This window comes from Phasianus colchicus, chromosome 22, assembly GCF_987193195.1.
Source record: "Phasianus colchicus chromosome 22, bPhaCol1.hap1.1, whole genome shotgun sequence".
In the NCBI taxonomy this organism is placed as follows: Eukaryota; Metazoa; Chordata; class Aves; order Galliformes; family Phasianidae; genus Phasianus; species Phasianus colchicus.
This window is the reverse complement of record NC_143457.1, coordinates 7,165,678-7,179,079: the sequence shown is the minus strand read 5'-3', so window position 1 is coordinate 7,179,079 and position 13,402 is coordinate 7,165,678. Positions and strand designations below refer to the sequence as shown.

General features: G+C 46.8%; 1 protein-coding gene across 14 annotated transcripts in view; it reads right to left on the bottom strand.

The window, feature by feature from the left end:
- The window catches only part of CAMTA1 (calmodulin binding transcription activator 1), a 226,464-nt gene that overhangs the window by 72,349 nt on the left and 140,713 nt on the right, over positions 1–13,402 (bottom strand). For 11 of the 14 annotated variants that reach the window (XM_090122995.1, XM_031613527.2, XM_090122999.1 and 8 more), the window contains one exon: positions 12,525–12,596. The exons of the other annotated variants lie outside the window; for them this stretch is intronic. In XM_090122995.1, the coding sequence (XP_089979121.1) occupies positions 12,525–12,596 (72 nt within the window). The remainder of the gene's footprint in view (positions 1–12,524; positions 12,597–13,402) is intronic. 14 annotated transcript variants of the gene reach the window in all.

Here is a 13,402-nt window from a genome sequence, read left to right as displayed (position 1 = left end):
TCCTTGCTTAACAGCAGCTCTTGGGGTGTGAACATTGTGCACTGCTGCTGGCTTTGCACTGATAGGAATACTGTGACAATTCCTTTCAAAAAATCACTCTGTGCTTAGATGTTATAACACAGCACTGCCCTGCATCTTCTGCTTCTGCACAACACGTTGCCAGCCAGCCACAGAGAGGAAACTCCTGCAACAAGAGGAAGTGGGCTAATTATCCATCGCTGACCTCCATGCATTCTTTCCTAAGATTGCTCTGCTGACCGAATGAAAGACGTGTCCAGGTTCCCGATTTGATATCTCCTATGTTATTCTAATGGAAAATGGATGGAGATACAGAATGTACAACCAGCAGTGTGCCTGCCTGGAAGTGTCTCAGCACTGATCAGCGGTGCAGTATGGCACAAAGAAATACTTCTTAAGAAATGCTGCATTCCCAGGCTTATTTGTTTTTATATTTGCTAGAGAAATCTGAACTCTTATTGGTGTAGAAGGTCTAAATGCCAAAATATATGGTCCTTCGAGGAATGAATATATTTACAAGGGAGAAGAAGCTGTGAAACTCAATACTGCATTCTCCATATAAATTAATCACAATACAGAATTTACAAGGCATGTTTCCCAGCAAGGACTGAAAACAAGATGCAATTAAGGAAACCACAGTCAAGTGAAAGTCTCATCTCATCAGAAGATGCAGACGGTGTTTGTTTAGAATACAGTGCCTAGGGATAAGCTGTGTTATAATACCAAATATTTTCATCCATTGTTTGCAGGAAACTGAAGAATACTCCTCCTTCCATGCCCTAGAAGTAAAGATTGATGGGATGACTCTGAGATTTCACCAAAGCCTGTTTTTTCCACCCACTTCAGAATGAACACAAATAAAATCCCAGCAGTTTCACTGCAGTTTTGTCTTCTTTTTGTAAGCTTTCACAAATATGTAACAAGCAGACAATGTACTTCAGAACGTGGCATGAAACCTACAGCAGAAAGCAGCCGAGGATTGTTTTAGACATGAAATAGGTTGGAAAAGACCTTCAAGGCCATCAAATCCACAATGTCCTAAACAGAATTTTGTAAGCTTATGATTATACAGAAGTTCAAGACAAAGTAGAACACAAAAGGTTCCCGACCCAACACAACCCAACTCAACAGAAGCATCTCCAGTGCAGAGCACAAACCAGTGCGCTGCAATCACAGGCTTATTCCTATTAGAGTGTAAAAATTAATAACATTAAAATGTTGTGATAATCTCACGCTAATCATGCATCTAATAAATAATTAGCTGTGAACACGTTTGTCACATCGGGTTGTAAATTTCAGCAAGGCTTTAAGCCTTAAACACTGCTCCACGTGCCCATGGCCACCACTGGACATGCAGCACTGCTGTTATACAATAAACTCATTACAGAAAAGGGAAGAGGGCTGAACACTGCATGTGCATACTCTCATCTTCCCCTCCTTGGCTCAGATGTTTCTGCCCCTTAGCATCCTCTGTTCCCTTCAACTCCATCTCCAAGAATGTCCAGAATGAAGGAAAAGAAGGGAGGAGCAAATCTCTCCTGGATGGTAGAAGTGAACTCAGAAGGAATTCAGTGCAAAGTTTTAACATGCTTTCAAAGTTAATGGACAAAACATGATTAAGGATGAGGGGATGTATAAAAAGGTCACAAAAGGCCAAAACTACCACCAGACCAGATGCATAACAGAGACAGAAAGCAACAGATGTTTCTCTCCTAAGTTACTCCATTAGGATCTTCTCCAGATAACATGCAACACTGCTTGCTAACAAAGCACTTCAGTCTTACTGCTGTATGGCCCATAAATAAGCATTCCTAAGGTCAGAGACAGGAGCACACAGAGGCAGAATGGCTCCTCTTGGGCAGGCTCTCTCTGATTTCATAAACACCACTTTTTGTCAAAGAAAATGAAATCCATTTCCAAGTTCTGACACGACAATTAGCTCCTCTTCGCTGGGCCTCTTAATTGCACAGCACTGCTTTCATCTTGCCTCACCCCCAGTTCCCTGAGTTCATCAAAACTAACCTCCCTGTTACCAACAGCTCTGTATACCCAAGCTGTATTTATTTTTAAACTACAGAACAACACACAAAGCACACCTAAAACAATAACATATTTCAGCTCTTGTTCCCACTCACACTATTTTACACTAAAACAAACAAACCTATCCCAAAGTCCTCAGTGCTTCTAAGAGTTGAGCTCCAAATACCAAATCCCTAAATGCAGTTCTCACCTTCAGAGAGTTTGTCACACTGCTGGTTTTCCTGCAGCTCCATCTGCCAGACCTCTGAGTCCATCAACACGGCCTCTGTGCCAGCTGGGAGCGGTTCCCAGACACAACTGTGGCTCACAGGCCTCTGAATAAGAACCAAATGAAAGAAACCTGCCTTGCTGTAGCGACGCTGCTTGGCCATGAGCACATCTGAGAGCTGTTATTGGTCCATTGAGACAGAACATTTGGGGACTGATGTTTTAGAGATGGTTTTCCAACTCTCCATCCCATGAAACACAGATGCACCAGCACAGCTGCCCATGGAGAAAGTGGAATCCCCAGACCTGGAGGAGTGCAATGTGGAGATGGGGCATGTGGGGACGTGGTCAGTGGGCACGGTGGGTTGGGCTGGGGATCTTGGAGGTCTTTCCCAGCCTTTGTGATTCTACACCAAAGTGCACAAGGTGAGGCCAACGCACCGCCTCAGACAGAAAGCTGTCAGAAGTACACACCAATTGCACGCTATCAGAAAGTGTTTACACACAGATTTCCACTTTAATGACACAGTTTAGAGAGAGACACTTTCAAAGATGCTTTCCTGTTGTGCTGTATCTTAATTATAATATTCTTGCAAAGAATTTCAATTTTTCCTGCTGCGGGAACAAGCTCCGTAATGAAAGGAATTTATTAGAAAGAAACATAAAACATGCTATTAGTTAACGAGGCAGTGCAGGTGTGCTCAGGAAAGAGCCTGAGCTCTGTGCACACTGAAGGGAGAGCTAGATGAAGGCTTGGTTAGCTGCAGCAGGACAGCCCTGTATTGCTGCACAGCCAGAAATGCGCTGTCATTGCACACCATGCGTGGAACAGCGCGGTGCACTTGGATTTGAATTCAGAGAAGTACTGAGGAGCACCTGGGAAAGAGGTGGCACAAATCAGGTAACTCAACGTGACTTCTAAAACCAAAGCAGTTCTCAATGCACTTCTGCTCCCTGAAAGGAAATCTGATGGTCAGAATTAACACAGGATGACAGCATTAAGGTTAAAATGTGTTACAGGCAGCAAAATCAATGCTTAGAGACAGACCTGCTTGATGCTGAAAATCAAACCCACATGGAAGGAGAGCTCCTGGGAGGAGCCCTGTCCTTCTGGTGCACTGCTGTGCTGCTGGGAGCCAGCGCCCCATGCATGCTGAAACACCATAAGAGACACACTGCAGCCCAATTTGCAGAATCTGAGTTCCTCCTTCACCATTTGACTGTAGGAAGAGCACTGTTGTTGGGTTGATGAAAATGTTTGAATTATGGGCATGAAGACATATTCACAGTCTTGTGATGGCTGCATATAGCACAGTGACACAAACAGCCACTTTTTGGGTTTTTTTTACACAAGTGTTTGCAGCACTGTGCAAAGGTATCCTCAATTCATCTGTTTGCTTATTTGCTGACATGCAGCAAATTCTCTAACAGCAGGTGCGAGTGCTGTGCAAGGCGCTGAAAGGAAGTTGGTGGCATCTCAGGGATATAAGAAATCCTATAGGTGATATATATTAAAAGACCCTTGGGCATGCAGGTAATGCTGGTGGTACATCCTGTGCTGTGTTTGCAGTCTTTTTTGCATAGGATGGAAATCTTTATGGACAATGGTTATGGTGTAGCCCAGGCATCCCCTGCAAGCAAGAATGGCACTTAAAACTCGTACTGCTTCTACTGTACTGGTGGCTCTGAGTTAGCTGAGCCATGAGGAGATCTGTTAGATTCTACCTTTACGAAGGTCGCACCCCTCAGCACACAAAATGGGAAGAATTAAAGTAGTGGAGGTGGCCAAGAATGAGGTGTTCTCTGCCTTTCAAGTGATTCACTTTGAAATCAAGAGAAAGATTGATTCTTAATATCACTGCATGGACCTCCGTGTAAAACGAATGCATGCAAACCAACCCTCAGTGTAGCTGAGATGCAGCTCCTACATTCTGAGTCCCAGCATACAGCAAATTTTTATGGCTAAGCCATAAACTTCTGAAAAATGAGGTTTATAATAGAAACTCTGACACCCTCTAAAATATAGCAGCACTATTGGGTGCTGCTGTAATATGGCCCTAATTTATAAAGCACTGAGGGATCCTGTTCCATTTTGAAACTTACAGACAGTAATCTGCAAAAAGAGTAAACTACAAGGAAAAATGGTCACGGTGCCCATGAGCTATGGCACCTCGTCCATCTAACCATCCAAAAATCAAATAGGATGCCACAATATTTAGGCCGCGCACTGAATCCTGGACTGTCACAAAATAAAAACATGGCACATCACCGGACGCGGACGTATTTCATAAAGCCGTGTGCCATTTCATCTGCCTCGGGGCAGTATTTCTGGAGTGAGAATTTGATATAAGAGCACTAGAAGGAGAGAAAAAAAGCACAGTGAAACACAACCCCAAACCTCCGGTTTTGCTTTGACATAATAGATGTTTTTGCAAGAGGGCTTCAATGTACTCCCGTTTAAATTGAAAAAAAGTGGCTAAGAAAGCAGATTGTTTACTCACAGGAGACAAAAGTTTATCACTAAACATTACGAAAAAGCTTTCAGTGTTCTGAGCCTCCAGCTCTGTGTAAAAACGTATTGAAAAAACCATAATTCACAGAGGCAGCGCTCCGTCTCACTGCTCAGAATCCGCTTTTCTGCAGTCTGCTGGGCCAGAAACTTGTTAGGAATCTTTGCCATGACCCCTGAAATGCTGAACACAGACTGCAGCCCTCAGAGTTACATTTGGAGGCTGCTCACTTGGTGCTTTTTGGCCATCGCCCCCCCGGACGCCTTTCCCTGCACTCCCACCTCTCCCAGCACTGCAGCAGTTCTGCCCCAAATCCGATTACAGAAGGACGGCCATCCTGCTCCTTCCTATGGGGCCTGAAGGCCAAATTCCCACTGCACTGCCACAGCCATCACTTGCAGGTTAATGATGTAGTGCTTGCTTCCAAGCGTGGAAACAAATGGGAACCTTTTGGCACAGAGCTGGAAATACCGCTTCTTCCCACCACCTCCGAGTTGGCTCATCCCAAATGCTGGGGCTCTTCCACTTCCTCATGCTGAAGACATGTTGTTCCACAGCAAGAAATAACACTTAGCAGCTCACAGCTGTCAGGTTCAGACAAACTTCCATCGCGGCCATCCCAGATCCCTTTCGTACTTCCCCTAAGTAGTCTCCTTTTGCATGCTTGGCATCAGAGGAAAATAAATCCCAATTTATTGCACTCTCCTTGCTAAAACTGCATCACAGCACACTCGCATTAAATCAAGCTCCCCATGTTCCTGTCAGCTCCATCACCGCCCACCAGCGCGGCAACGTACCGCAGGCCTACCTGCTCCACACCAGCGAGCCGTAAGCCCTCTGCTCTCTTCATTAACAACAAGCAGTGATTCTCTTGCTTAAAAAGAAAAGGCCAACAAGCAAAGCCTCCAGCAGCACTGCACAGCTGTGCTTCCCCCAAACCTCCCTGGCAGGCGCTGAAGAACCGCAGTGCAAAGAGCTGGGCGAGAGGCGCTGATGACTTCGCTCTCCATAAGCCGTTAGCAGGCTAACGAGGGCACCTGCAGAAGGAATAGGCACTAAAACCGAAACCAGATACAAAATAAATATTCCAGAGTTGGATTCCTTAAAAAAAGATTCTGCTGAGCTATAGTTCCACATCAAATTTTTATTGAATACATTTTCTACTGAGAATTTGTGCACTAAAACCAGTCAAAATCAAACGAGAGGGGTATAAATTTCACGTACAGTTTTCACTGCAAATACCCTTCTTGAGAAAGAGCAAAAGCACTTTTTAATCAAACCCATTCCATCGCCTCTCCTCCCTTCCCCTGCAACACGAGCTGGAAACGGAGCCTTGTGCAGCTCTGGTCACCGAAGCACCAGGGGCAGCACTGAGACAAAGGCACTGCTGAAGGTCACAGCAGGGGATGGGTCGGTTTATTCATCGCCATGCCTAAAGATGGTGCTTCAGCCCACCTCAGGGCAGTGCGGCTGCACGCTGGGAGGAACGGCAGCGCTGCTCCCATCCCAACCTCCCCACGATCCCCGCAATTCCAGGAAGGCGCCGTGAAGCTCACTGCTGCTTCCTCCCCAGGCTCAGCGCTGCCCTCCCACCACCACACGGGACGCACGCTGGACTGCAGATTTCACGCTTTGTCACGGCTGCAGATCTCCTGCCTGGCCGTTCACAAACCCAGGTCAAGTCCTGGGACGGCGGTGCATCTTTCAGCACAATGATGGGTCCCTCAGCCTGGAAGGACTCTTCTCCAGAGTGACAGAAAAGCTGATCTAGATAGCTGCTTCTAGCAGCTTCCCAGCATCTATCAAATGTTTTTCTTGTCCTCTTCCACCATGAAGTGAACTCAGGAAAAAATGTGTTTTTCTCAAACGTACCCAGATTTATCAGCAGCATGCAAATAGTAAAAGGGTTTAAAACAAAGTGCCTTTCAGGATTCAAACGGGTCTCAGCTGCTGTGCTGTCCCACACATCCTGGGCTCTTCCCAAGAAGAAAATTATGCTGAAGAAGAGGTCAACGAATGGCAGTTAGGACACGAGATCCTGTAATAACTGTAACTACAGTTAATCAGAGTGCCTCGCTGCACAGGTTGCACTGCATCTCTACTGCATCCTTCTACAAAGAGAGGAGCACTGCTGTACAACCTGGAGCTCATGCTATGAGATGTATGGCTGCTTACACCGACGCTGCTCTATTACAGAAAGCCCAATGCAGCTACATTACCTCCAAAGAAACAATCCACATAAGTGACCTTGAAAGGCGTTGCATTCATTCTTCTTTCTGCATATTTTTGTGATGGATTTAATGTTCAATAAAATTGAAAGAATAACAGCTTTTCAGGCTCAAGCTATTTGTGCAAGTGCCAAGCACTGCAGAAAGAGTTCAGAGCTGATTTCTGTACCTTACTCAACCCATTCGCATCAAAGCTGATGGAGTGGCTCCATTCTCTTTCGTGGAGGCTGAGAAGGGGATTTATTTTCCACCTGAATTCCTTTTCCTTCCAGTTTTCACATGACATATGTAAGGCAAATTCCTAGCAGGACAGATGCAACTTTTCAGTTTGCCATCCTTGAGTGCTGGTGGTAGGTTTTTAATTTTGTGTTTTTCTCTTTCTTTCTCTCTCTAAAAAAAGAAAGCCTGAGCTGAACAAAACCTGAGTGATGCATTTCAAGAAGGTAGCAATTCTCCAGTGTATTAAATATCAGATGTGGATACCATAATGTCTTCACAATTCACCAAAGACCTCACATACACCTCTGTACTGGAACATGGAGGTTTATACATGTGGTGACATTCAGCACTACAGACACTGGTGTTGTCTTAAATCCCTGAAGATGACACAGATGGAGGCCACGAGGAGAAACAAATGTGAACAGTGCGATTGCTGAGCACCTGAGTGTGACAGAGGGCAGGAAGAGATTAGCAGTAACGATGGACACAGAGTGCTGCATGCCCCTAGTGAGTCCTGGACACTGCACCACAGCCAGCCCAGTGCCATGCGGAGCTCTGCCTGTGTGAGCAGGAGAACCGAGGGCCTGGAGCAGGTGACTGAAGGTGGTCACTGATCAGAAGAGGGGTGGACAGATGCTCCTTCAGAAACAAAAGATGATTTTGAGAATGAAAGCAGCCTGGGTAACGACAGGGGAGTTCACGCAGGCAGAAGAACAGCATCAAGACTGCAGGTTTACCTGGAAGAGTGCCTGAACAGAATGCAAAAGGAGGGGACTTGCAGCACGGCCCAACACCACATATTAAAAGAACAAAAACATCCTGTGTAAGAGTGAGAGACCTTCCCTGTACCCACCCAAAAACGTGCTTCAAATCCCTAAACTCAAATTGAAATTTGCTTCGCTATGGAACTTCTAAGCTCACTGTCACAATGCCTTCACAGCGAGGGTGAAACTTCAGTTGACAGTTTAACACATTCCTGGCACCTGCAGACCTCGTAATTGACCAGGGAATACGAGATGAGATCAGCACATTGCTGCATGCCTTCTGTAAGGCCGAGCATCCTACACCAGCAAACAGCTCTGCTAATGCAAGGTGTGTAATTTAATAAGCCATTAACTCAAACCTGAGGTGAAGTAAATTCAGCCCATTATACATTCCAAAATAGTATTAGAATTCAATTTAAGTGTCACCAAAAGCCTAATCCCCAGAATACAGAGAATGTTAATCAGTGACTTGGAGTTGGTGGTTTGATTTAATTTCCTGCTGAGCTGTGCTGTCGCATGGTTGTGATCCCTGCAGTGAGGATCTCGTGGTGGTAACCCCGTGGGTCTGAGCGCACACAGCCCTGCTGGGACCCTCCTGGGTGAGCAGTGGGAATGCCCAGAGAGCTGTGGGCGCCACATGCCTGGAGGTGCCCCAGGCCATGAATGGGCCCTGGGCAGCTTGAGCTGCTGGAGGGCACCCAGCCCATGGCCTTGCACTGGAACTGGGTGGGCTTTAAAGGTCCCCTCCAACCGAAGCCATCCTATGGCTCTGTAACATCCCAACAGGGATCCCAAGCATCCCTGAAATGCCAGTTTGTTGTTTTTGTAACCACAGGAGTAAAATACAGCCCAGGTAACGCAGACGCTGGGAGCAGGCAGAGAGCAGGCAGTTCGCATACGGGCAGTGCCACGCTGGTGCTGTGCTGCCCGAAGGATGCACAAAGCACTGCCTGGTAACACAGCTGGCACGGCGTGCTGCTCTCCCCCTGCATTACTGCACCGATAGCACATGGCAGGATTACAGCAACCATAAAGTGACGGATCCACCGCTTTCAATCCCCCCAAGTCAGATGTAAAGTGCAAATGGTGCATCATTTTCACAAAGAGCCAAAAGCATAAAACCTGCTTTCCATTTCTGCAGCAGTCGGCCATGTTTTGGACTTTGTTATGTCGCCCCTATAATAACTCCTCCTGATTAGCAACCAAAGCACGTCCCAGAGCAGTTTGGGAAATGCATCTCTTCTATAAATGACAACAGATTATTTAAGCAACAGCTAAAGCACTCCGACTGCTTTTTCCTTTGCTTGCATTACTGTCAGTCTTCTCGTATATCTCAAGAATGAGTCCAGGATTTTCTTTAAAATGGTAGAGAGCAATACAAAAATAGCAGAGAACTCGTCTAAAATAAAGTTATACATTTGAAATAGTTGGAAATTGTTTTTTAATCACTGCCATTCTTCTTCTGGAATATAATCTGCCGGCCATACGTTTTGCTTTTCTATCCAATTTCTAAGGAAAATGCAGCAAGTGTGTTAATAAATAATTTATAAAAACATTACAAGAGATAAAGCACTCCTGCTAACCCGTTTTCAGCCTCCTCGATACCAGTTCATTTGTAATCCTCTCCTTCTCCCTTTGCTGGAAGATTGGAAGAAGGTTATTGCTGCATTTCTGCACAACCCCACTCTACTTAACCTGTAGGTGTCAAAGCACATCTTGGTTCTGAAGGCATCCAGACTGATAAAAGGGCGCAGCCCGATCTGAGTTGCAAGTTCGATTTTATATACTACAGATTTTTGTCACGAAAAACATTTTTCACCCCAAAGGGAGGACGCTCACAGGTGCTGCTCCTTCAGTGCTCTGTCCTTCCTCTAATGATGGAGGGACAGCTTTGTTCTTAAAGAGGGGAAGGAGCTCACTGAAGACAGCTTGTGATGAGCTCTGCCAGATGGAACTCAATTTTAGTGAAGGCAAGGACCATATAAGAAGTAAAACCTGAAGGAGGAAAAGTAAAGCAAAAATAGCCTTTGACTTGAACAGATCCTAGGAGTACATGCATGTGGAAGCATCTCTGTTTACATCTGCGCTTTTTGAAAGGCTGAAGGTGGGCTTCAATGGGTACGGATGCCCTGAAGCATGTCTACATCCACCTCTCTCTAGTATAGCATGTTGGCACAGAGCTGGCCCTTGGGTGCCCACCAGCCCCACACCCCCTGTCAGAACAGGCACTGAGTGCCCAATGCCCACTGCTCTCCTTCAGCTCCGCAGCACCTGCACGTGCCACACACCGCATGAGCATCAACACTTCATCGCTGTCATTTCTGTTGTACCCAAATAAAAAAGAACTATCACTGAGCAAAAAGTCCGAAGACTTTTAAGAGATTGCAATATTTCCAATACATGTTTTAAAAGCCCAGCTCTTCAAGCTGTCCCAGGGCAGTGGGAGCTGAGTGGAGGATGCCCTGATCTGCTGGCAGTGCTCTGCCGAGGACAGGACAGGTCATAACAAACCATGCCAACTGCTGGCATCACTCCTGCCCCACTGCCCCACAGCCGTACTGCACAAGAGCAGAGCTGTGAGCGGGCACAGAGCTGCTGCCAGCAGCCATCGCACACAGCGGCCGCTCCGGGAGCCTGGCATTGGATCCATCTGAGATTCCTGGGGTGCCAATTACCACACACAGAAGGGAACTCTACATTTGGTATTCAGCTGTGCCAGTGTTTGAAAATAGACTCTCTCTGAGAATCCACATTTTTTCTGCATTAGTCATTATGGGTACAAACATTTTTCTTTCCCAGCAACAGAAAATCTGGTGCTGTTTGGAAGGACTGCTCCTAGCTGTGCCCCGCAGCACCGCCCGTGTGCTGAGCCCTTCCAGGAGGAGGAGGGCTGCCACGGAGCTGAGCAGAAGCACTGTGCAGACCTTAGAAAAACATCATCTGTTGTTCGCTCTTCTCTTTCCGGCTGCATAACCTTGAGAGCGTGACTGAAGGATGTCCACTTAGCCTGGAAGACGCGCTCATGAATCACAGGCTCACGTTCCTCACACAGCAGAGACACAACGTCCTTGTTGCTAAATAAAAACACACCGCATTCACGACCAAACATCCTGCACAAATAGGCTCACAAGGAACGCACTTCCAAGTCCGCCCGTCTCAGTCGCCATCAACTACCAGAGCACAGAACATGGCCTCAGTGTTGAACATGGATGAGCCAGACCTCAGGATACAGGCAAGATCCTCTGATACTGCAGTGTAAGTAATTAGATACGGGGGTGCTAATTGTCTGCTGCTCCACCCATGGCCTTCAGCAGGGACAGCCAGGAGAAGTGCTGTGCCGCACCGCGCCGTGCAGCTGGGGATGAATTTAGAATATCCTCTGAATTCTCGTGTCACGTCATCCATCACCAGCAGACAGACACTAAATAATAAAACAAACAGCTGTCTGTTGCCCAAGGCAAACTGGACTCTAAGTTTAGATATTTTGTTCAGTTCAGCGTGCTGAACTGTGAACTTTTACTTTTAATGGCTTCTTTAGTCATGCCTTTGCACAGCTCCCCATCTCACTGCCTGCTCCATCCAACCACAGGTCAGGTCAGGAACCCACGGATGGTGGGGAAAAGCTGCTGCTGCAAGAAAGGGCCTTGAGGTGGTGAATTCGGCGTGGCCACGCTCTGCTTTCAGCAATCACACAGCACTACTTCCCTCCATGGAGATAAAATACCACAGCAACTGCAGCAGGGGAAAGGATGCACATAAAAGAGGAAGGACAGTGATGCTGTGTGCACAGCCCCTTTGGGGACTCCACAGCACAGCCACCATCACAGTGTTGTGGGAGGTCCTTTCATGCAGCAGGCAGCAACAGCTCTATTTTAACATGGAAGTGTGATTGCAAATCCAAGGGAAAACACAGGGATATTTTCCATTTTGCTTCTGCACGCTCAGCACTTATAACCAACAGAAAGGATCAGTACATGGAGCTGAGCACACCTTCAGCTTCAGCCCAGCCCGGGCAGAGCGCAGCCAAGGGATCCCTGAACACACAGCACATCCCAGGGCCTGCACTGCACACTGCAGAGCTCAGAAGGCTGGAAAGGCTTTGCTGTGCCCACAGCAGAGAGTAACTCAACAGGACTCCTCCACACCAACCATCCTGCCGCCCGTTCCTGACGGAGCCGTGTGCCACCAGGTTCACACAGAATTCACACCAGTCCCCAGTGCTGCTTTCTCTGCCCACAACTCCGCACGCATACACAGCAGCTGGCTTCCCGAGTCCTGCTGCATGGCTGGCTCCAAAACAGAAAAACACAACTAAAAACCTGGAAAAGGTCTCATTTCAGCTGACCCCGTTTAGGACACGCATAAGCTGGCAGCAGCTCGGTGTTTGCTAGAAATTTATCTAGAAAAAGGAGAGACGTACCACCTTAAGGAAATCCACATCACCTGCAGACAAGAAAATCCCCAAACCATCCAAACCACCCAGCCATGCAGCTTCACTTGGAACAATAGCAGGAGGAAGGAATCCAGCATCATCCTACCTGAAGAAGCCAGTAGCACCTTCTGTGAAACGTGGGGATGATGGAGGAATGGACGTAACAGCCGTACAAGCACTAAGGACAGAAACAGAGAAAGCAGAGACAGGGTTAGGGAAGGAAGTTGTTATTTGGGCTCACGATGAGCAGGTTTACGAGGCAGCACCCAGAGACAGGAAGGAGAGAACGGCATCTGCTGTCACACCAGTATTTGCTGCAGTCATTCCAGGGCTTCAGATCTGCTGGTAGAACAGAATGGCAGCTCACATCAAGCCAAAATTTCAGAATACATTTTCAACGCTGCTACAGGTTAAAGACCCAACAGACAGACTTTACACATTTCTCTGGTTTATATACAGGTATAAACCCCAGCTGCTGACCCCCAGATCATTCTCAGCCCTTACAGTCCTGAGAGCAGTGGTGGAGCTCTCCCAGCTCTCTGCAGTCCCACACTGGACCACGTCCCCTCCGGGCAGAGAAACCACCCAGCACCCGACCCGGGGCAGGGCAGAACAAACAGGGTCTGCCTGCACTGCACCCAAACAACTCAACACCCTTCTTTTCTTTTAATATGACAACCCAACACCTCTTGGCTTATCACCCAGCTATGTGAACTGAAAACAGAGGGCATGTAAACCCTGCCCACTGCTTCATGCAGGAAAATAACACTTTTTTTTCTTATTCTTTATGTTAAGTGAACTTTACTTGCCCAAAAGGACCCAAAAGGAGTAAGTGTAAAGAATTCTTTCTATAGCAAAATCAAATTTCCAGTGTGTTAAAATCTAAAACAGCACTGTCAGGTGGAAGCTGTGCCTGTTACAAACCAACCACACTGAACCATTATTAATTTAAAGGATCCCAGTACAGTTCCTGTTCACAAAATA